Source organism: Camelus dromedarius, chromosome 12 (assembly GCF_036321535.1).
Source record: "Camelus dromedarius isolate mCamDro1 chromosome 12, mCamDro1.pat, whole genome shotgun sequence".
In the NCBI taxonomy this organism is placed as follows: domain Eukaryota; kingdom Metazoa; phylum Chordata; class Mammalia; order Artiodactyla; family Camelidae; genus Camelus; species Camelus dromedarius.
The window spans coordinates 70,497,798-70,523,047 of NC_087447.1; the positions used below are offsets into that span (position 1 = coordinate 70,497,798).

At 41.8% G+C, this 25,250-nt stretch overlaps 2 protein-coding genes across 3 annotated transcripts in view; one reads left to right on the top strand and one right to left on the bottom strand.

Annotated features, from left to right (window-relative positions):
• PDGFD (platelet derived growth factor D) overlaps positions 1–25,250 on the bottom strand; it is a 222,971-nt gene that overhangs the window by 104,802 nt on the left and 92,919 nt on the right. The gene's annotated exons all lie outside the window — the stretch shown is intronic.
• DDI1 (DNA damage inducible 1 homolog 1) lies at positions 3,252–4,457 on the top strand. Its single transcript, XM_064491805.1, has one exon. The coding sequence runs from the start codon at positions 3,252–3,254 to the stop codon at positions 4,455–4,457; it is 1,206 nt and encodes a 401-aa protein (XP_064347875.1).

Consider the following 25,250-nt stretch of genomic DNA (forward strand, 5'->3'; position numbering starts at 1 on the left):
CCTGAGACCTTGCAGGAGTCTTACTTATCAAAGAAAAGATTCAATTATGTTCCTAACATTGTACTTGCCAGGGAAGAAAAGTAAGGGAACATACTTCACAAACCTCCTGAAGGAAAGTTGCAGTAACCTTCAGTTACCCAGATTCACACACCTAGATAATTCAGGTCTCCCATTTCTAAGTGATCTGTGCAATAAGGATTTATGGTACAAGACCATTTTACATGGTGGATTATTTTGATCTACTCCCAATGATCCCCAAGTTTATTACAGAATCAGAAGAGGCTTTTAATTAAAATTTTCAGGTAAGAGAATTACACATGTGGTATTTGAATCACCAGGAATGCTGAGTAAAATGAAAGAATCCAGCAATAACTGAAGGACTAAACACCCCCAGGAGGCTGGGTTTATCTTTTCAGACTCCAGGCTGCTTTGCAACAGAGGTTTACGGGCTGGATGGGTGGCTGGACTGGAGAATCTGAAGGCTGCCCACCAATCCTGACATCCTGGGATCTGTGGAATGATGACAGTTAACTGGCCAGACCTTGAGCCTCTCTGCTTTCCATTGTGCGTTCTCAGTACAGGGTGAAATAGTAAAAAGCACACAAATGCAAAATGCCACCAAAAGTAAAGAATCACAACAAGATCCTAAAACATACTGCATAAAACTCAATTATGTTCAGTATCAAGGCATTGATGAAAAAGGATGTTAGCTGCTTTGTGAATCCTGAATTCTTGCTTGCTCCCCTCTACCCCTCCACAAAAAAAAAAAAAAAAAAAAAAAATCTTGTTCTACAAAGATGATTTTATCCACTGTTTTTCAAAAAAAAAAAACAAAACCCAAACCCTAGTGTTATCTCCCTGACTTACTAAGATTTGAAGAACCACTGTCCAAAGCTGGTTGGGGTCGGGTGGAAGGAACACCAACGTTTCCAGCTGCTCCTTAGCAGAGTAATTTGCATACGACAGGCCTTACATTACAGTTATTCCCAAACTCAGGAGAAACCATCAAGTGAAAGATAGTTCTAAATAATTCACAATCTTCCTGTAGAAACAGGTAAGGTTTTCCCCCCTTAATTTTTTTTTTTTTTTTTTTTTTTTTTACAAAATTCTCCTTATCATGAAGTGCTGCCTTTCCAGTTAAAGATTCCAAGCCACGCCGTCTTCTCTGCCTTAGTTCTCCACTCTGGCCACCCCCACGCAGCTGACTTCTCTCTCTAACACTTTCAGGGAGGCTTCCCTGCCCAACAGCCCTCTCCATATTCTGTATCTGTTCTGCAGATACGACTAATTTCTCCCACGTTCTGCCAGCTTCGGTGGTACTTTCTTAACCTTCCAATTTGCGTGTGTATGTGCGTCCTCTGTTTTAGACTGTGAGCTCCTTTAAGGACAAAGCCTGTATTTCCCATTATTCACGTGTATCCCCGAAACTTAGCTCGAGCTTCACACACACTGGGCAGTCAGTCAGCATTTCCAGGGTAAATGAATACGAGTATGAAACACTATGATAATCAGAGCAATAACTGAGATACTGTTTTCCCTCTGAGACAGACACATGAGAACCAGGAGCCCCCAAAGGAATTCTTCAGGCTGATGCAAGATCCTTCTCTACGTACTGATGCAGGACTTCTGACAAAATCTGAAATAAGCAGAGGGGACGAGGCAGAAGATGTTGACTATCTTTTGGGTCATAAGAAGAACATACATGGGAAGACGAAGCTAAGAAAGCTTGAGCGCTTTACAGGACAAAACACACTGTGATATAAAACAAGGCAAAGCAAAACAAGACGGGCACTCCAGGATGTCTACCTCATCTCCATTTGCCCTGAAGGACCACTTTCCACTTTACCCTTGTCCTGTGAGCCTCCACTCTGGTAAGGGGTGGGGGCTGTGCCCTAGGGTCAGGGAGGGAGGCATATCGGCCTCCAGTGTGGCACTCACCATGCACTTCACTACAGGACTGATGCCCAGCTGGTCCTCTCATGGTTCCTCTCACTCACCCATCCAAGGTAATCGCCTATTTCCAACCAGTCTCCGGTCTTAGAGACCCTCCGTGGCTTGTTCTGCACTCCCCACATCCAGTGGGAAAAAAAATCCTGTCCATTCTAGTCAAGAAACACTATTCCCCACTGCTTCGTAGGTTTTCATTTTCTCGCAACAGCTCCCTCTTTGAGCCACTGAGAGAGCCTGTACCTGACCCTTCTGTTACCTCACACATCTTCCGTATGTTGCAAGAAACCTCTTTCTTAAATCAGTTAAACAAAACAAACATCACAAGGACCTGCTTCAGATCTTTCCCGTTTCCTTCCCTCTTTCTTTTTTTCTCTTTTCTCTCTCCTCTTGATGATTCTTGATGATTGATAATATTTAAATTCCTTGGGTTCATCTACAAACTCCCTATAAATTGGCTCCAATCATTTTTCTCCAGCTTCACATCCTGCCACTCAAACTCATAGGCAAGTTTCTCCTATTACATTTACTGTCTGACATTTCTCTGGACATAATAGGACTTGTCACGAATTCTTTATTTGCACATACAAGTAATTCTTTTTTGTCAGGAGTGACCCTCACCACTTTTCACATGGAACACCCTCAGCCTTCAGCATCACCTGTCTCCTCCCTAAAGACACGTCCTCTGTCCTGTCGGATCTCCCAGTGTGCTGAACACGTCTTTGCAAAAGTGCTTACCTCAGCTTCGTGATTTCCCCATTTTCCATCAGTCCCTCCCCAGCGTGCGAGATCCAGGTCTGACCTCTCTCTTATACTAAGCACACAGCCTGACACTTGCCCTGTAGGAAACAAGCACTCACTGTTTGCGGGATAAGTAAAAGCACACGGCATCCAATTCTCAAAGGAACAAAATGAATGTTAGTATGTTGTTCAGTTAGAGCGGAAACGATCTTTTTCAGACCATGGGTTAAACAGGCTTCGGGGGGCCAGCCTTGGAACCCAATGGGGGCTCGAGGGACTTTGTTCCTATGGCGACGGACATTCTCAGCTCCGAGCAGCGCACGCACCAGTGGACTCTGGAACACGACGCGCGCCCTCAAGGTTCCAAGAGGCCGAGCAGCGGGCACCGAGCCTGGCAGGTGGCCCCCAGCCCGGTGCGTGGCTGTGCCTCTCTGAGAGGTGAATGCACCTAAAAGAAGACACCCAGTCGTGAGGAGCAGCCGAGCCACCAGCGGGGACCAGCTGCAGGCCGCCAGCGCGCAGCCCAATGCCCTCCACCCACCCGGCCCGGCGGGGCCCGTGCCATGCTGCTCACTGTGTACTGTGTGCGCAGGGACCTCTCCGAGGCCACCTTCTCCCTCCAGGTCAGCCCCGACTTCGAGCTCCACAACTTCCGTGCCCTCTGTGAGCTCGAGTCTGGCATCCCCGCCGAGGAGCTCCAGGTCATCTACATGGAGCGGCTCCTCACCGACAGTCACTGCTCCCTGGGCTCCTACGGCCTCAAAGACGGCGACATGGTGGTTCTACTGCAGAAGGAGGACGCGGGGCGGACCGCCAGCCTGCCTCAAACGGACTTCCCCGGCACCGCCGTGCCGGGCACGTCCAGCCCCCGGCACCAGCATCACCAGCACCAGCACCAGCACCAGCACCAGCGCGCAAAGCCGGCGCAGCGGGCCCGCGGCCTGGGCTCCGGCGGGAAGGCGACGTCGGCGCAGGGGCTGGACAGCCCGGCCCTGATCCGAAGCATGCTCCTCTCCAACCCGCACGACCTGTCCCTGCTGAAGGAGCGCAACCCCACCTTGGCCGAAGCCCTGCTCAGCGGAAACCTGGAGACCTTTTCTCAGGTCCTGATGGAGCAGCAGAGGGAACGGGCGCTGAGAGAGCAAGAGCGACTTCGCCTCTATTCTGCCGACCCATTCGATTTGGAAGCTCAGGCCAAAATAGAGGAAGAAATCCGGCAGCAGAACATCGAGGAAAACATGAACATAGCGATGGAAGCGGCTCCGGAGAGCTTCGGACAGGTGGCCATGCTCTACATCAGCTGCAAAGTGAACGGACATCCTCTGAAGGCCTTCGTGGACTCGGGCGCCCAGATGACCATCATGAGCCAAGCTTGTGCGGAGAGATGTAACATAATGCGGCTCGTGGACCGACGATGGGCCGGCATTGCTAAAGGCGTGGGCACGCAGAGGATCATCGGCCGGGTTCATCTGGCTCAGATCCAGATCGAAGGCGATTTCTTACAGTGCTCTTTCTCTATACTGGAGGAGCAGCCCATGGACATGCTTCTGGGGCTCGACATGCTCAGGACACATCAGTGTTCCATCGACCTGAAGAAAAACGTGCTGGTGATCGGCACCACTGGCACACAGACTTACTTTCTTCCCGAGGGCGAGCTACCTCCCTTTACGAAGCTGGTAAGTGGAACTGGGCGAGAAGAGTCTTCAGACAAGGAAGCAGCGGACACTAAGAAACACTCAGCCATGGATTCAGGACGAAGAAAGCGTTGAGACAGGTTATATATGCCACCTTGAGGGAGTCTCGGGTTTCGGGAAATTATAAGGCATGAGCTCACTGGCAATGTAATCATTAAAAACATCAGTACCAAGTGAACCTGGCCTTGGCACTAAGTTCTCAGAGCCGTCACTGCGTGAATTGTGATGGCTTGTTCTTGGCCCCTCCGTGTCCCTTACCCAAAACCCACTGAACCTTGCCCTGGGAAGGCTCCCCAAGTGATTTCCAAATAACCCACGAAAGGAAAACCAGCCTCTTTAGACACACTGTCCTATGAGGTTAGAGGGTGGTTTGTCCAAACCTGTGGCTGTTTTGCAGAATTCCCTGGGAAAAAAGCCACTGCGACAGATGCTGCAATGCACCCACACAGAATTATTTTAAATCAGCACTAGCAATTTCAGAGAAATGTGTTTACTTGCACAGATTCTGTTTTCTTTAGTAAAGGAATTAGCAATGCTTGGTCAATCACATTCTTGCCTTGATTAATACTGACAAATGTCTGTTTTGGACAGAATAAGGGCCAGTTTCCTCAGATTTTACATCTTCCCTTCCTCTGGACTCCCCTGAAGTCACGCTCACTGTAATCCACTCCTAAAAAGACTCTTTCTGCCATACTTGAGGAAGTTGATTTTATTTCTTCTAGGGTGTCCTAAAATAATTTCCTCTCTTCTCTCCATTCATAGAATCTCTAGTTGTAAAAGAAAAGCAATCAAGTAGATTTATTTTATTATTTTTTCTAATATCATGCTTCTTGGGAGCCTAGTGGTTGTACTGGAGCAGGACTGGGAGGTAAAGGCAGGCAGTAGTCCAGGTCCCCAAATAGTCTTTCTGGTCCTGCTTTCTGTATTAAGCTGCTGCATAAATATTGCTTGAACAAAGGGTTTCAATTTTAAAATAACATCTGAAGAATTCGGGAGGAGATCTCTAAGGCCTCATTCAGTGCTATGGTCCATGCTGACAAAGCTTACTCTCCATCACTTCTGATAGTGAGAAATGCAAGGTCCCAGACTTAATTACAATCTTGTGGCTACAACACCTGAGAAAAGGTTCTGCTGCCTGAGGCCGTCAGACTCAGAGAAAATGTTTCAGGGCAGTAATCCATCAAGACTAGTGCTAGAACACTGGATTTAAAGTAAAAAAAAAAAAAAAAAAAAAAAAAAGTATGTTCTGATTTTAGCTCTGTGTTAGTCAGGCAAGCCAGTTCATCTACAGTACAACTCAGATTTCTCCGAAAGCTGTTTCGAAGGGGAGGGCCATTTTCAGGAACTAAGGTGACATTATGAACTAGGATGTCCTTTATCTGTTTTCCCAACAGGATCTAAAGCCACCCAAAGCATTCCCAAAAACTACGGGAAAAAAAAAAATCCTCCCGTCTCATTACCATATGCCTTTCTTGGTCTGCTTCTAGGTTAAGACTTGACATTCTGTTTCTATAGAGTCACCCCCCACCCCATACCAGCCATCATCGGTTCACCTCCCGGTATTTCTTCCGTATTAGGTGTTCCTAGGCTCATATTATTTCCCCAGCTTGGTCTATATTTGCACCGAGGCTTACATCCAGTAGAGCTGCTTAAAGTGACCAATGGCAGACTTCTTTTCTTCTACTGTTTCCAGGGGACAAAAGTAATTGACAAAATGAAGGAAGAAATTCAGAGTAAAGCCAGGGATAAGCAATTAAATGCCTGCAAAAGATGGGAACTGGCCTGATAAATGCATGGATTCCTTCACAAATGAAAATAAACAAACTCCTCAGTATTTTTTGCTGGATTCAGCTTTCAGGGCCATTTATGCCAAAAAAAAAAAAAAATCTCATTTGCATATGTCACATGGGGCATCTCAACTAAAGGTTCAGTATATGGTGTATCAGGATACTTAATCCGTAACAGCCAGCCAAAAATCACCAAACCTTTAAATGGACACTTTATATCACTTCAAATTTGACCACACTCACTCTCACTTCTCAGGAACATCACTTCTAACGTAGCTATGATATTTCAGGACTAGTCTCGGTTATAATTCTTTATTTCTTATTTTGAGTTGAACTCTGTTATTCCATAACTTCCAATAAGTTGGTCTCCATTCTTCCTTTTGTTATGAATACATTTAATTTCTCTGGCATGAGACAATCCTTCTATTATATGAAATCAATGTCACCTAACATAGTCTCTTTTGCAGACTTTCACCAGATTCTTTAACTGTTCCTCACTGGATAAGTCTGGACTCAGCTAAAAATTCCTGTCACGTTCCTTTGGACACATTCCAGCTTCTAAAAATATTACTTAAGTGAGTGGATTGGTAAATGAAACATACTTTTATTGAACTGAAAAGCAGTGATCTCAAAGAAAAATCAATAAGCAGTGTGAATTAATTAAGCAATGAAAAAATTCTTTAAGTATTATGAAATGTTAGATTATTTTCTAGTTTAGTTCTTTAAAAAGTTATATTTTATTATTTTAAAATATTTTAGACATGTTCCACTAATTGTACCCAAGGTATCCTGATCCAAAATTTTAAAAATATTGACTGACCTACCGGATCCTGATTCAAGTCTTTCTGATTTAAAATGCCACATTTTTTCTAATACATAACCTTCTTTGCCTGATACATTTCAACTCTAGATGCTGGCGCAAAACTGTTACAAAGTTATTTTATGGAGACTACCAAAACATTACCAGTTAAAATGGCATCAGAGTAGCAGTAATCAAAATAGACTCTACAATTATTTATTGAACACAAACGATTTCATAAGCACCGAGTCAGGCTTTTATAAGCATAAAAATGAATAAGGTACAGTTCCAGACCTCAGGATAATTACAACCTGGTAGGGGCAGGAGAAAGTCTTATAACCAACTAAGAACAAACCAGGGAGACATGCAATCAGTACTGTGTTGGTGCAAATGAAGAAATTAATTTTAATCAGGGGGTTATTTTTAAAATAAATAAGCAAGCCAGTAAAATGTACTTTCAATATGTCTAAAATGACCATCATTGATGCTAGGAAACAAACAAACAAAAACAGCACAGCACACTCTGCTCCTAAAGTTCAAGTTGCTAATATACACACAACTTACAAGTATCTACTCTCGGGAATTCACTACCTGGAAAACGACGAACAACTTTTCATTTTCTTTCTTCCTATTAGAAATCACGATAAAATAGACCACGTGATGAAACAGACCTCACCTGTTTAAAATAACAAACCATTTTAAAATTCCATTAAACCCTTGGTTTCACCAATGATCATTTAGATACCCATCTCACCTAAAAGAAAATCACTGTTGTTAATAAGCATGCATTTGAAGGTTGCAGCAACGCATTCTGCCACAGTTAAACTGGAAGACGGATAACATCTGAGATTAGCAGAGCTTTCATACAATCTTAACTTCTTTCTTAAAATATTGGTTCAAGATTTCTCTTGCTTCTAGAAGAAAATCCACTCCCCTCAAAGAAAAAGGCAAATCGATATTTTGTACGACTTCATCTTAGCTGCAAGTACTAAATGTTGCCTTTTTACGAGAACATTGTACTTCTTTCGGAGGGTCATTTGCTGACATCCAACATTCCGTAAAGAAACACTTGAGTAAATGATGAGTCATCTGGGATTCACACCAGTTAACTGTTGATGAAGATATTAATCGATGCTAACATGTTATATAGTTATTCTTTGAGGTGAACAAGATCCTGGAAAGTCAAGGAAGAGGAACAAAGCTAAAGAGAAGTGAAGGAGGAAGAGGGGAAAGAACTACAGAATTCTGGGTTGCTTTTAACCAATTCTCTCTCGGCGGAAGGAGTGTTTCATCAAGTGGGTGGGGACTGGGCTGAGATGAAGGACTGGCTTCCCTTCCACGATACTTCATCCATCACTGGCAAGTTATGTAAAAGTGAAAACACTTCTAATGAGTAAGGTTTATTTTAAAAACATCACTAGAAAAATTACAAAGTAAATTCCTCCTATGTTGAAGTCCATAGAAGGCAACATGGGGGTTGTGGTCCAGATAAGAGTGAAGCGTGCATTTTCCTACTGTTAATTGATACACTGCAGCTGTCTCCAATTAAAATAGATGACAGTGACCAATTTAAGCCTATTCTAGGTTAAATCATCGCTTAAATACATCAAATTCTTATCCTACAACATCAATCACCATTCTAAAATCTTACTCTGCTGTCACTTTACTATAAGGACCCCTTGAGACAAAGAAAAATCAGTTTAAAATTACATTAATTCACATGTTCCCCTTTTCAAACTCATGTCATGTCTAGGGATTCAATTAGTCTATTGGTCAAAATGTATTAGTGTTTTGCATTCACTGATGTCACTAAAAATTCAATTTATTTTTCCATGAGCCTTGTCATTGTCCTATGCCATGATAAGGAAATATAAGTTATAGTCATAGCCTTTAAAAAAGTTTAAAAGTCCCATTAGAGGAACTAGAAAAAGTACAAAATAAATAATTCAGAAATAGTATTTAATTCAGTGCTGAATCATGAAATACATGATATGAGTTCAGGGGAATGAACCCCTGCTCCCCATCTGAGTTGCTAATTGCAATGGAACAGAATCCACTGTGCAAAGTTTTATGGAGCACCTACTGTATGCCAGGCACCATTTTAGAGGGGGGTTTCCTTGATGTGGGAAGAGTCTTCTGGTGCTCAGCTGGTACTCTGAGTGCAGCCAGTTAGGAGAATGTCCCCTCCTCAAGGATGAATCATTCAGGGTCCCTTTGAGATGACCCAACTAAGAGAACTAGAGTTAGCACATGGCTGATTCTCAGGCTAAACTTGAAGGGGAAACTTCTGGTCTCCTTCTGGCCCTGCTCGTGTTTCCCATTATGGGCTTACCCTTGGAGCGCTGTTCAGCAACTGTAAACAAACACTTTGCTTGAAACAGTTTGGGGCTTATACAATGGATGAACAACCAGCAGTACAGGCAGAAGAAATTATCTACCAGAGATGAGTCAGTCTGATGGAACATTTGTCACATATTTAAATTCCAGGGAACCAGAGAACAGGGGAATCTCATGGACAAGATACCAACCCACATGGCAGTTATATAAATATTTTGGCAATTAGAAAGCCTAGAATGGGGTCCAGAATTACCAATAAAAATCTAGTAAGTGCTGGGATTTCTGGAGTGATTATAATCTTGTTCATAATTACAGCTTTAGTCTTTAGCATTTGATGTGAGGCAAACAGTACCTATTTAATAAAGAGAGATTATGTGGATGAATAGGTGGACAAAGTTCCATTGTTATTAATACGTGGACATAGAAGAAGTGTGGCTTTTTATTTGACTGGTTTTTATATAAAAATTTGTAAGGTAAAACTGAATCACATCTATAGAGTAAGATTATCTTTGTGTAATTAGAATAAACATGTTCTGGTTTAAGAGCATGGCTGATATTTATATGTACAGATCTAAGTGTATGTGATTCAAGAAGGAAATCCTTAACATGCTTTTAGTCTGCTGGAGTTGCCAGTTGTCCCACACTAAGAGCAATTTAACTAGTATTTGCAGTGGCCAAATCACCCTGGTTTGCCTGGGACTTGTCCTCATTTTAAAACTGAGAGCTCAGTGTCCCGGCAACTCCCTCAGTCCCAGGCAATGGCATATGTTTATGCAACTGAAAAAAACAAAATGAGTAGAAACTGACCTCAGAATTCAGGGGCATCATATAATCAAAATAGCTATGTAAATTATCTATGAATTTAGATTATCTTGGAGAAGCACTGATAAAACTAAATTATACCTTTTTTTTTTTTTAACAGTTAGATTTAGCCTATCTCCATCCTTACTCTAAGTCTCCGCAAGTAAATCCTAGGTTTGGAGTTTTTAAGGGAGTATCTGAACAAAGGAGCAGGAAAAAACTTCAGTAAGAAATACAAATGATAATAATGTTACCTCCAGGTTTTGTTTAACTATCACAGTGCTATTGAAGGTCCAGATGTAGTGAACAGGATAGAAGGCAGGTCTGTACAATGGGAAGCAGTGAAAGACAAGCAGGTTTTGGGTAAAGACTTGTGCTCATAGGCTGCAAATGATGCCTAGAAGCAGCAGCTTTGCTGAGCATCTAGTTGAGGGCCCATGATTCTTCAGTAGAAAGCTACTGAACAGTGCTGGGGGGCTGGGAGGTAAGAAGAAGGAGCATGATGAGATCTGATGCTGCCATGCAGAGGTCGAGAAGGTTCTAAGGAGAAACAGGTCAGCCACTAACATCCAGGGTGCCAAATAATTTGAAGAAAAGCAAAATGGCAAAGTGAGACCTTTACCGTTGCCACCAAAAGGACAATACAACGTGCAACAAGGGCGGCACAAAAAAGCTGACGGCATCAGTGGAACATCAGAAACATGTATAAGGCAACTTTGGTTGTCAGCTGAACCAATGCAATTCAGTGTTTAATGACTTCAATTCAGTGTTTAATGACTTCAATTCAGTGTTTAATGACTTCAATTCAATGTCTAGTAGCTTCCCTTCCTGCCCATATTATCAAGAATTTAGAAATAAACAAGATTAAGAAAAAAATTACATACATAGACTGGAACCAGTGCTTTAAGCTTCGTTCCATCAGAAATAACTGCATAAAGATAAAAGCAACAGATGGGCAGTTAGAGTAAAACAGAAACAGAGATATTCTCTGCTCAAACACCGCCAACTGCCATCACTCAGCCTCCTAGGCAGTAACTGACAGAAAACAATCTCATTGATATTCCATAAGCTAGAGGAGTTTATGTGCCATATGGCTAGGCTTCCACTGTCAAAGCTTTCTTATATAACAATTCTCAAGTGTCTGATCAGAAAATGTCTCCGTTAATACGAGAAACGGAACCAGAGCTTGCTCCTTTTCTTTAAGTGCTCCGTAACTAGGAAGTCTGTTTAAGTTTTATAAAAAATGCAAAAACCTTTCCATGCCATCCACCCAGTCTCAGTGATCCAGGTTAATTAATTTTTTAAAAGCGATTGAGCAAAATTTCCAAAGAACAGTGAGTATACACTACTAAATGCTTTCTTGTTTTGAAAAACCACTGAAACGTATTTCAGGTTGTAGCCAAGTGCTACAAAGGCACGTGTGGGAGTTTCAAGTTGTTTAACATCCGCATTATAAATTTCCATATTTGTGACGTCTAAAAACCTTGGCAGCCAAGTTCACAGAACAGGTTAGTGATTCACATCCTCTAGTTGAGATGCCATGAAGCACAGGTGAAGAGGACGGATTAAATTCTGTTCGTTTATAGTTGGCCACAATGGTGAGTTCACAGCCAAGGTGAGTCTGCTATAATTTTGATAGTGCTGAAGAGGCACTGGCTTACTTTACTCTACCAAGACATAAACGAACAAATGGAGCACACATTTCTGAGAGGACTACAGAGATTTCTGGACTCCATATGGTAATGTCTCATCAGTGCAAAGCTGGCAGGGTTTCTCTTCTAGGAACATTTTCTGAATTATATAGTTGTATTTTAATAACTTTATTAGCTACTCTAAAAAGCACAGGCATTCAAAAGCTCTGTTTCTAGGAGGCCCTGTCTTCATCTTGAGGATAACTTGCTGACCCAGAGGAATCTGACCAACTAGGTAGGTAGAAAAAAACAACTCTAAATAGAACATATTAAGGGACAAATTGCTCGAGAACATTTACAAGATCACAGAAACAGACAGGTCAGGCTAAACACTAGAACTCTGATTCTAAACCTGTCACAGTTATCTTTCTGTTATCTTCCTCCTCAAATGAACAAAACTCATATTTTTAACTAACTGCTCACTGTTCTGACTCTGAGTTCACCTCAAACATTTTATACCTTCTTGTTCTCTCTACAGTGTCCACGGAAGTGGAAACCAGTCTCACTGGCAGGCCACCAAAACCCTACTCACGGCCAGGCAAATGTGTGTGTTTTATAAGTACCCCACGTCACTTTTAGCTCCCGAAAGACTATCATCCTTTGCTGCCGTTCTCAAAGCTACCTTGTTCTCAGGCCACACAAATATAACGTGAAAGTATGCTGACAGGTAAGTCCAACAGGCTGCAAGTTATCCATTTGTTCATTGAATGACTAGTCAAGAGTCCACAATGCTGAGTCCCAGGTGCTGGTATGGCTTTAGGAGTTACAAAAACAGTGGTACCAACAATGACAAAAGAGTTGTCCCCTTGAAGCTTATTTTCCAATGGAGGTTTCAAATGATAATAAAATATAATAATGATGATGCCGTCATTTACATAGCACTTCTTCCATGAGCCATTTCTCTTAGGCACATTATACATTTTAAGCCACTTTATCTTTTTAACCATCTGTAGTTATTAAACAATATCTCCGTTTTAGAGGTTAGGACACTGAGGAAGAGAGAGGTTAAGTCAGTTGTCCATGGTCACAGTAAATGGCTGCATCTAAGAACTTGGGATCCAGAGTTGATGCATTCAACCCCTCTACCGTATTACTTCTCGATAAACGTCTACGATGTCAAGTAGAGAGACATCCTGTGAGTAAGAGTAAAGTATCAGGACGGAACAGAGAGCAATGGAAAAGTGTGTGCAACTTCAGCTAAAATGGACAGAGCAGGGCTTTCCGACGAGACGGTACCTGAGGAGAAGCCTAGATGTCAAGAGAGAGGGACGCTTGGACTCTTGAGAAGATCTGGACAGCCAAGACCAAGGCCGTAAAACAGAAACAAACCAGGAGTGCCAAGGAAGAGCAAAAAGGTCAATGTTTCGGGTGAATGAGGGAATAATCCAGAAAGGGTTCGACACGCAAGGCCTCATAGTCTGAACAAAGGCTCTGGATTTCATTCCAGATGTTGTGGGAAGCCATTTAAGGGGTTTTAAGCAAGAGAAGACATTTGGTTTATTTTTTTATACTTTTCTCTGTTTGCTTTGTTTAAAACAGAAGAGCTCAGGACTTGGCCCTTGAGAAGTCCAGTATCTACGGTCTGAGCAGGGAGACGGGGGGTGGCCAGCAAAGAAGCCTAAGAAAAATTAAGAACATGGGAGGAAAATAAATAAAATCACATCCACGAAGCCAGACGAAGAAAAGGTTTCTTGAAGAAGGGTGTGATCGCTGTGTCCAGGACTGCTGGGAGGTTAGGAAGAGGGCTGGGGACGCGTGACCAGATTTGGAAGGTGGAGGCTGTTGGTTATGGACAAGAGTGACTTTGTGGGCGTGCTGGGTAAAGAAATCTTAGCCTGAGGAGGTTGACCAGTTAGTTGGAGCAGAGCAGGGAGAGCGAGGACTGCCAGTTCTCTTTGGAAAGAGTTCCTCCAGGGAAGCAAAGAAACACCAGAGCAGATGAAGGGGCCAGGAGGGTATTTCCTTTCTAGGAAGGTAACTGAGGATGACCCAGTGGGAGGGAGGAACTAAAGAAGCAAGAGAGAACAAGGGTAGGTCAAGAGGCACAGTCCTTGGAGCCTGTCAGTCATTCTCAGTGAAGTGAGCCAGAAAGAGAAAGAAAAATACCATATGAGATCGCTCATATGTGGAATCTTTTAAAAAAGGACACAAATGAACTTATCTACAAAACAGAAATAGACTCACGGACATAGAGAACAAACTCGTGGTTTCCAGGCGGTTATGGGGGTGGGAAGGGATAAATTGAGAGTTTGAAAGATGGACCTCTCGGGGAGTGGTGGAAATGTTAGCTGTCCTGGTCGTGGTGGTGCTTTACCGGGTGTAGACATCTATCAAAATTCATCAAATTGTACATCTGAAATATGTGTAGTTTACTGAACAGGAACCACACCATAATAAATGTGTTAAAAAAAAAAAAAAAAGCACAGCCCTGGCACACGAGGGAAGGACCGGTCCTCAGACAGGAGTGGAGAGTTCACTGCTTGTGATGGGAAGGCAGGGAGAGCACACTGGGGTCAAGGCAGGCAGGCTGGTGGACCTGATGGTGCGAAGATGAACTGCTTCTCCTCTATCTCCTATTTTCCCAGTGAAATGAGAAGCGAGGGCACCAGTTACGGGTAAGATGAAGGAGGGAGTGTTGAAGGATTGAGAAGTAGGGAGAAGGTATGAAATAGTCATTTTAGAGCATAAGCAAGTTGCTCAGCAGGAACCACTGGATAGGGAAGGTGGGCGTTTTAGTTCTCGCAACAATTTTTTTTTTTATTGAGGTACAGTCAGTTTACAATGTTTTGTCAATTTCTGGTGTACAGCACAATGCTTCAGTCATACATGAACATACATACATTCATTTTCATATTTTTTCACCATAAGCCACTACAAGGTATCAAATATATTTCCCTGTGTTATATAGTATAAACTTGTTTATCTATTTTATACATACCAGTCAGTATCTGCAGATCTCGAATTCCCAGTTTATCCCTTCCCACCCCCCTTCCCCCTGGCAACCACAAGTCTGTATTCTATGTCTGTGAGTCAGTTTCTGTTTTATATATAAGTTCATTCATTTTTTTTTTTTTTTTAGATTCCACATATGAGTTACATCATATGGTATTTTTCCTTCTCTTTCTGGCTTACTTCACTTAGAATGACAATCACCAGGTCCATCCATGTTGCTGCAAAAGGCATTATTTTATCATTTTTTATGGCTGAATAGTATTCCATTGTATAAATATATACCAAAGCTTCTTTATCCAGTCATTGGCCAATGGACATTTAGGTTATTTCCATGTCTTGGCTATTGTAAATAGTCTAGCGCCAGTTTTTGCCACTTACTGGACACATACCTTGATGCAAGACACCAAACCTCTCTGGGCCAGAGTTTGCTACTACGTCAAGTGACAAGGTGTGAATGTGCTCCACTCGAGGGCACCCACAAAGGTGTGAGGTGCTTTGGGTTGTCCAAGTGACTCGAGCCATTCAGAACTGTAGGTCCAAGGTGCTCCATGTCCTTTATGGAATAATCCTGTAAGACAAACGCCTGTTCCTCCCAAATCCCCAGCAGTGCTCACCCCTGGTGAGAAAAATGGGTGCAGTGGGTCACACCAGGCACCCTCCCAACTCTAAGACTGTGACTGCAACTAGGTGTTGATGTCAGGGGAGGAAAGCTCCTAGGGATGGATAAACTGCACGCCCATCTAACTCACCACCAACAATCCTCACCCGCATCCCCCCAGAGCCTTTTTGAGACTGAGAATAGGCTGCTAGCCAGACAAAACAAACAGAAGTTGAGCTTGCCCTTGTTACCTCCTCAGGCCTTCAAAGGTACTAATGAACATTGAAACAGTCTACAGATTACAGCCAAGAAAAGAAAGAGCCAGCACAAGGTGATCCAGAAAGGAAAAATCAGCCCTCCATTATTACAGAAACCATTGTCAAGAATGAGCACAGTAATTAAACAGAAATGCTGCCGGCACCAGTGCCCAGTAGTAGCTAAGGAAGTTAGGTACCCAGTATTGCCAGTGTCACAGTAGCATCTCCCTACCGTAAAACAAGAACAAATTACTTTAATTGTATTGACCACAAGGCCCCCAACATGAACTGAGAATTGGTTGACAAGGACAGGGCAATTTTTAGAGGCAATATATCAAACTCTACTCAAAGGACCAGTGGGGTGCCGTAGGCATGGCTGTTAGTGACCTTTCTAGTTGACACCTTCATTAACGATGTGGAAGAGGAAACCCAGCATGTAGATGGATTTACAAAAATGATTCCACCTTGGGAGTTGTTCCAAGTGCAAGCTTCCAACCTCACAGTAACCACTTAAGTGGAAACGAATATAGACTTTCCCGGTAAGATTTAAATTTCAAGGCAGTCAATTATACAGCGAGATAACACAATCAGATACGAAAGATTCCAGGTGAAAATCTTAAAGAGTAGGATGGTGATTCCCATGGGGGGAAAAAAACCAGTGATCACACAGTTTCTCAAATAGTTTTAATGCTGACATTTATTGAATAAAAATGCTTGCCAGATATGACAAACAGTACTGTTTTACCTATAGAATGTAATCAATATAGTAAAAATACATAAGTAGCGAAGTGCTTATCTTTGGATTTTTCAAAAAATTTAAAAAACATTTTTTGGGGGGGAGGTAATTAGGGTTTTTTTTATTTTTGATGGAGGGACAGGGGATTGAACCTGTGACCTCATGCATGCTAAGCACACGCTCTACTACTGAGCCATACCCTTCCTCTTAAAAAACATTTTTAGTACCACCTTTTTTATTGAGGTAAAATTCATTAACAGGAAATTAATTATTTTTAAGAGAATTTAGTGGCAGTTAAGTACAGTCACAATGAGATGCCACCACCACCTCTATCTAGTTCCACAACAATGACACCATTTCATCGCTCCACAAGGAAAGCTTGCACACGTTCAGCAGTTGCTCTACCTTCTGCCCTCCTCCTCGCCTCTGCCACCAGTATGTTCTGTCTCTATGGATTTATTCTGGCTATTTCATTTAAATAGAATCATACAATATACAAACTTCTGTGTCCGTTTCTTTCACTTAGCATAATATCTCCACCTTGAAGCATGTATAGGTACTTGGTTTCTTTCTATGGTTGAAGCCTATGGTTACATTATAATTACAATGTTAATTTCAAAGTATTGTGCGGCCCGACCTCCCAGTTCTGATGCCAACAATAAACAGAACCCAGCAGAAATCCAGCAAGACCTTCCTTAGTCTGATTACTGGAACTCTTTAAGGAAAGAAGAGCTCTTTTGAGCTTATTTTATTAATCTTACCATCAGGAATTTTGCATGAAACTGAAGACTTTACTGCTGGAAAGCCCTTTCTTTACTTCTTAAGTGATATTTAGATCTTTAATAATGAGACATAACAAATATCCATGAATTATTGACCAGCTGGAAGCTTCGGAATTCCCTAGTGGGGCTGTAGCAGGTGCACGGCAAATGGCTATTGAGTGAATTGCGGTAGGAATCAAAAAGACTATGTGGGGGTTCTTCTTGTTTGTTTATTTGCTTGTTCTTTTCTATCCAACTAGGGCTAACGCAACGTGGCTGACATGAGCAAGCTGAGAGAGTTGTTTCTTTTTCTAGTGTCAATCACATTGATTCTCAAAGTTATCAGGAACCCGCTTCCAAACTGGTAGCCGGATCCACACTGGGGCTGGTGGAACAGACTGCTTTTGTATGAAATGCCCTGGGTAGGCTACTGAAAAAATAATCAGAGATCTTTTCTTCTTTCTTTTTTAATCTACATCCCTATCCTGTGGGATCTTCATTCTAACTACATCTAGCACAGAATTTCTATGTTCTATTCACTGTCAGAGGCACAGTAAAGTAATTTATGAGATAGAATGTAGGTCTCAACTGAGATTTTCCATGCAATGATTTTTAACTCATACTTTCCCCATTATTTGGTTTATATACTTACGATTTAATTGAACAAATACTTTCTTATTAAGAAACGAGGAAGAGTGAACTTCTCTTAACAACCTCAGTCCACTGAAGAAAGACAACAACCTAACTTGAGTTCCTAATGATACCTTTAAAGAAAAATATGTGTCCTTTTTGTATTGTAAGAGTTTTCAGAAAGAATACTAAGAAGCTTAGAGTCCATTTATAAGGTATAATTTTCCTCCAAGGAGACATTATTTTGTTCTGTCTGTACTTTAGATAGTTAGGCATAAACACTAGGCAAAATAACTGAAACGGAACTCTTCTTTGTGTCTGTCTTTCAAATATCTACATTTTAAAAGCTGTGATCATTTTATTTACTCAGTTTAAGTGAGATGGTAATTCATTCCTGCAGAAATTTAATAGTTGCCCAAAAGCTTCTAGAATATAATTAGCTTACCATAAAAAATGTTCCAGATCGGTATGCTATTCCTATGGAAATGTGTTAAACGGCTGTAATAGGTATAAACTGAAGATAAAATTAGTTACATCTGTTAATGTAATTGCAGTCATCTATAAAACCAATTACATACACATAAAAATGAAACTTTTGAACCACATCAGTTATTTGGAATATAGTTTATAATGGAACAAGAAACATACTCAACAGAGCAGGGTTTAGAAATACTTGCCTAACCCAGAAAAATCAAGCCAGATACGGTGCTGAGACACAAAACAACACATGCTCAGTGTAAAATTTGATGAATCTATAAAATTGCTTGGAACAATGTCCCCCTCTTCTGAAGCTTCCAAATTGCAGGGCAGTCTTGGTTATAATGGGATTTTGCCATAGAACAGAGAGAAACAGACCCACATACAGCCAGGGGCAGAGCAGAGACCCTTTAGGGAGGTAGAAGACGTAGGAATTACAGACGCAGCAGCAGAGGCCAGCAAAAGAAGCGGCGTGTTGCTTTTCGTGAGGTCAACTTGCTGGAAGCCCACGATGTCCACCACGCCAACACCACCAGGAGGCAGACGGAGTGTCCCCAGAGCTCTGCATCAAACACTGCACAGCCAACACTGCCGTACCTGGATTACACGTTTCCTTCACAGATGGATTTTGACTATTGGGAAAGAAAGACTGGGAAGGAGGAGGAAAGCTTCATGTTTCTGGGAAATAAAGTTCTGGGGAAACGACAGCTGCGCATCTGCACTGCACCCTTCGCAGTCTGGGTGTTCGGTGTCCTCACCCCCACATACATGAATGCCTTCACTGGTGATGCTCTAACTCCTTACTTCTACCTGACGCTGGTCAAAAGTGACGAAATAATCTATTTTCCCCACTAAATATGTGATAAGTTAAAAGAAACAGAGCAACCATAACAAAAAAACAGACCAAAAAAATCTTGAGTGGAAAACACAAAGGTACATATGAAACACGGATAAAAAGCATATACAATCATATTAGAAAGAGATTAAACACAGGGGCAATGAGGTATCACTGGTAACATCAGACTGGCAAAGTTAGACACTGAGAGTAGGAAGGGAGCGACAAGTTTAAGACACAGGAGAGGGGAAGGTAGTGACAGCAAATGTAGAGAATGTCTGCTAACTGTTTTTAGTCCAGGGGAGGAGCAACAGAGCGCTTCCAGAGGACAATGCAAGGACAAAGGAACAGTGCTGATTTGGTTTTAGGTGGGAGATACCAGAGTCAGTTAAAATGCAAAAAGAAACCGCAGGAATGGTGAGAGAGAGCCAAGACAGTAGGGGTACCGGGCAAGAATCCCAGAGAGGAGGAGATGCCACAGGGGGACCAAAGCAAGAGGGGGGCCAGGCCTCAGGCACAGCAAGTTCCTTAACATCCCTAAGCCCCATCTCTTAACTTTAAATTAAGATCAACAGTATCTATCACTTAGAATACATTATGCAAATAGCATCTGACACATAAGAGTTTATTTTAATTAAAAATGTTTAATACGCACACTCCCTGTTACCACTGGTGGTGGCTTTTATGCAAATGTCGTATTACGTTCAAAAGCGAATTTCCTAGCAGGGGAAAAGCATGCATTACCCTGCTGTAACACAAAACAGCAACTCACTTCAAAGAATTCATTACAAGGGATTCACATATGCAAATGTTATTTAACCTATAAATAACATTTATGTTTAGATTTACATCGCATATGCTATATATGTGGTACACACACATACACACACGCACGCGCACGCGCACGCACACACACACACACACACACACACGTTAACAGTCTGGAGAGCAAAGTCAGATTCAGCAGCAAGAATTTACCGGGAAGAACGTAGACGCTGGAATCACAGACGTGGGTTTGGATTCTGGCTCTGTCAGTTTCCAGCCCTTTCTCACTCCTTGCTATATGTTTGACATTTAGTCTGGCGGCTGACTTAATAAATATTTGTTGGAAGAATAAATGAAGAAAGTTCCTTAACCCCCTGAGCTTTGGCTCCCTTATGCGTAAACAGAACTAGTAACACTTCTAACTCAAGTGTGTTTCAATGAATCGAAGTAACATGTTTAAGCAGTAATACAGTGCCTGGCCCACAGCTGGAGCTACCTGGTGAATATCGATCTTTAGCAGTGACAGTAAAAAAAAAAAAATCATTATTTGAAGAATGAACAGAAAGGTTTAATGAGTCAGAGCTGTACTATTAAAATCTTAAATACACTATGAATGTGACCGGTTTAAAATATCTGTTTACTTGGAGTAACTTTTCCAGATTTTTTACTACAGTGACATCATAGCTGCTGACGTGTTATTTCCTGAGTTTGAGTCCTTCGGAGGTGCCGACCGCAGGGACTCTGTGCTACAGAAATTACTACCGAGCACAAAGGTAACAGCTCCGTTGCCATAGCAACCGCCTCTCTCTCACTTGCTCTCTTCATTTGGAGTACTTCCTTCCTAAGAAAACACACACACACACACACACACACACACACACACACACAAATAAAAACCCTGAGAGTAATTTCTATTTTTTTTGCCTTTTAAAATAATATGCCAACTTACTTATAACTTAGATGACTGATTTCTTGAATATGTGTGAGCACATGTGACTGTCCTTTATGCATTAGGTCCTTTACCGCATTCTGTTGATTCTTATTTTGTGGTTGGCTTTCTTCCTTTGATAACCATGTAAGTTTAAAAAGCTAAAGCTCTAATCTGATCTTAGAAACAATGATCAGCACATGTATGTAAACGAAAAAAATTGCAGTGTACTAAATATGTATTTACATGCAATATAATGTGTATGTGCAGTCGAACTAATAATTCTACATAATAAAACTGAAAAAGGAAACAAAAATGCCTAATAAAAACCGCAAGTCAAGAAGCAGAGCCCGACTATCCGCCTCAAACGCCAAGTTAAAAGCTGAATCTGTAATCTGATATAAAACTGGCAAAACCCCTCTTTACCCCAAACTGATTGTTGTTTGTCTTTACCTGCACAAGTCTATCAAACAGTTAAGATTTTTTAAATGTAGACTGGGAAAGAGGGATGAAGTAATCCATACACGTGTCAGATTATCTACAAATATAAATCCATCAAATGTCCCAGTTGCATTTTCCTATATTCTTCCCCTGCGTTACAGATGACAGAATATTGAATACGGCGCGGTGGCTTTATCTGCACTGTCACGTTTTGTCTGGACATGCGCAGTGAGTTGAATAGTGTCCCCAAGAGAGATGTTCAGATCCTAACCTCCTGTAGCTGTAAGTGTGACCTTATTTGGAAACGGGGTCTTTGCAGATGTAATTATGTTAACGATCTTGGGATTATGTCACCCTGGATTCAGGGTGGGCCCCAAATTTAAGGACTGGTATCCTTGTAAGAGAAAGGAGAGGAAGATCGGGGACACAGAGACAGAGAGGGGAAGTCCACGTGAGGATGCAGGCAGTCACTGGGGTGACATGGCTACACGCTAAGAAATGCCAAGCAGGGATGGTGGCAGCCACCAGAAGCCCAGAGAGGGGCCTGGAATGGACTCTCCGTCCCAGTTCCTGAAAGGAACCAGCCCTGATCACACCTTGCTTTCAGGCTTCTGCATTTAATCTCACGAAATCCTGGGGAGAAAGAACTGCTCCCTTCTACAGAAGGAGAATTTAAGGCTCAGAGAAGTCACAGTCTCTAATATTACTACCACTCAGGTTCTTCTAATTAATTATGGATTAAAGTAAAACATATTTTTGAGTGGTATTATAAATATTATATACTTGAGCAAAAATATTTTTCCCTCTATAGCATGACAGCTACTTCTAAGAAAATTCATCAAAAATTGCCTTTTAAAGCAATGATTTCTTTCCATATTTATTCAAAAATAAAAAGTTTAAATAAAGTTTAATAAAAACCTTAAAACTACTATTCCATACAAATGTCAACTACATTTTACGTACTAATGAACACTTAGAAATTGAGTTTAAAACTTCTCAATATTATCAAAAACCACGAAGTTCTTATGTATAAATCTAACAAAATGTGTGTAAGATTTGTACGCAGAAAACTGCACAACACTGATAAGAACATTTAAATACTGGAAGATCCAATACTGTTAAGATGTCATCTGTAATAATTTGATATATAGAATCAAAGTAATTTCAATCCAAACCCAGCAGGAATTTTTTTGTGGGTCAAAATTGATGATCTGATTCTACAATTTATACAGAAAACAAAGGGTCTACAAAAGCTAAATTTTGAAAAAGAAAAACAAAACTGGAAGTCTCAGAATATCCCATTTCAAGACTGATGACAAAGCTGCAGTCATCAAGATGGTCTGATCAATCAAGGCAGCCACATTGATCCATAGAACACGACAGAGAGCCCAGAAATAGATCCTTACATACACGGCCAGTGGATTTTTCAACACAGATGTCAAAGTGATCCAACGCAGAAAGACCTGCCTTTTCAACAAATGGTACTGGAACAATAAGGCATCCATATGCTACACAAATTTTTTTTTAACTCAAAATGGATCACTGACCTTAAGTTAAACCTATGAAAATTCAAGAAGGAAACCTAAGAGAAAATTTTCATGACAAAAATTAGGCAAAGATTTCTTAGATAGAGCACAAAAAAGCGTGAACCCTAAAAGTAAACAGAATTGATAAATTTGGCCTCATCAAAATTGAAACTTCTTCCAAAAAGCACTTTAAGAAATCAAAAAACTTCAGACAGGGAGAGATTATTTGCAAAATACATATCTGAGAAATATTCATATATATAACATTGAAAACCTTTTACAATTTAATACTAAGAAAAACTAAAACCCAATACATACTGGGCATTAGGTCTGAAGAGACAGTTCCCCATAAAGGTGTGAGTGGTACCAAAGCACATGGAAAGATGCTCAACATCCTTAGCCACTAGGAGAAAGCAAACGAACACCACAATGAGACAGCAAGGCACATCTGCTAAAATGGCTGTGATTACACAGCGTCAACTGCTGACAACACCGAGTGCAGGCGAGGATGTGGAACACCTATCGTCTCATACATTTTTGCTGGGAATACACAAAGAAGCAGCCGCTGCGGAAAGTGGCTTAGGGTTTCATATAAAGTTAAACATATACTCACCGCACTCGTAGACATTTATGCCAAAGAAATGACATCACAGACCCATACACTAATGTTCATAGTAGTTTTATCCACAGTGGCCGAAAGCTGGAAACCCCCAAATGCCCATGGGCATTTAGATTGATAAGCCAATGGTTCGCCATGGAGAACCACTCAGCAATGAAAATGAATGAACTATGGATACTTGCAAGGACATGGATGAATCTGCAAAGCATACGCTATGTGAAAGATTCCAGACACAGGCTACACGCTGCATGACTCCATTTATATGATATTCGGAAAAAGGCAAACTATGGAGACAGAAAATAGATCAGAGATTGCCAGGACATGGGGTCGGGGGAGAGGACTGACTACACAGGAGCATCAGAGAGTGTTTTCAGGTGACCAAAAAGTTCCATTATCTTGATTGTGGTGACAGTGACAACAACCATTTACATTTGTCAAAACTCAACCTATACAGCTAATGGTGAATTTTACTGTGTGGAAATTATACCTCAATAAATGTGCTGGAAAATTATTTTAATGGCAAAAAGGAGGGTTTGGAGCTAGGGAGCTTCTAAGTAGTTACAAAATAGCATTTGTCCTACTGAAATTGTATTAACACCAGTGTGTTCTTCAAAAACTCTATGATATTCCCGAGCAAATACGAATCCCAAACATTCCTAAACAAATACAATCTATATCTGTATCTTTTATTAAAAAATGAAGACTTTAAAAAATAACTGTCAGCACTCTCATCACCACAGGATTGTTCAAGATCCTGTTCTGATAAACTCAGCACCAAGTACCCCTTTACAAGTGAGACACCCCCTCCCAGGTGAAAATTTGCCATAAGGTTTAGATCTAGGTTGTTATGGTTAGCTATTATTTTAAGATCAGTTAATTCAAATCGAGTTCTCTAATTTTTTTAGCTTTTCCAATTGACACTGTAAAAATTCTCACTTTGGAGCAGTTTCTTACATTCTCTGCAATTTTTTTTTTCTTTCGAGAACTTGTCTACCTGAGGAACTGCAACTAGTCCTTCAGGGCTGTTGGAGCAGCCTCACGCCCGGAACGCTGTGGTGCTGCGTCAGGCTGATTCACCTGTTTCTCCCCTGAGCTCCAGGGCATCTAATCTGTTTCCAGGATAGCACCCCTCTGCCATCTATTTGTCTCTTCTACTAAAATGAGAACAGGGATTCTAGTTTATACATCTCTGTTTGCCCAGCTCTCAGCAAAGTGCCTGACAGCTAGAAGGTGCTAAATACCAGTATGCTTTGAAAAGATATCATATCTTGAATATCAGCTGTCACTTCAGTGGGAGATTTAGCCCCTGCAAGAGACTGGCCTAGATGGGCAGTAGCCCAAGAAGGGACTTCAGAATGCAACGGCACTGGAAAGACAATAGACTAAACCTTCATCTGACTTTGCTTGTCTGCTGTTTGTTTCTTTCTCATCCCTGAGGACCAAGTAATGGGGGGTTTACATCGGAAACATGCAGGGTTACCGCTGCAAAGGATTACACAGACCCACTCTGTTATGAATCACATTCTGACCGTGTCCTGGCACCTTCACTTCTAGATCTGAGTTTTGCCCAGACCAGCAGCCAGCAAGGCCCCAGGCGTCCATGTTCAGACACACTTGGGTGTAACTGTACCTCTCAGAACTTGCGCGCACACAGCGACACCATTCTGACACGCGTCGCTTCCTCCTCCCTGGGCGAGGTTTCACCGCCTCCCACAGGCCAGGGAGGCAGGGTCCTCTAGGCCACACGGCTGGCCTGCAAGCTTGGAAGAGCACAGCCCTGTTTACCCTGGGGCGAGGTCCCCGTCTGGGTGGGATGAGCACAGGGGAAGCATCACCTCTCTCTCCCTACTCACTACCCTTCCCGGATGACCGCCGCTGGGTTGCTAATTCAGACCTACTTACGCTGCCCATGGTCAAGTTCTAGAGGG

Excerpts from the sequence above, each read along its gene's own strand:
- DDI1 (XM_064491805.1), top strand. The coding sequence starts at position 3,252 with ATGCTGCTCACTGTGTACTGTGTGCGCAGGGACCTCTCCGAGGCCACC.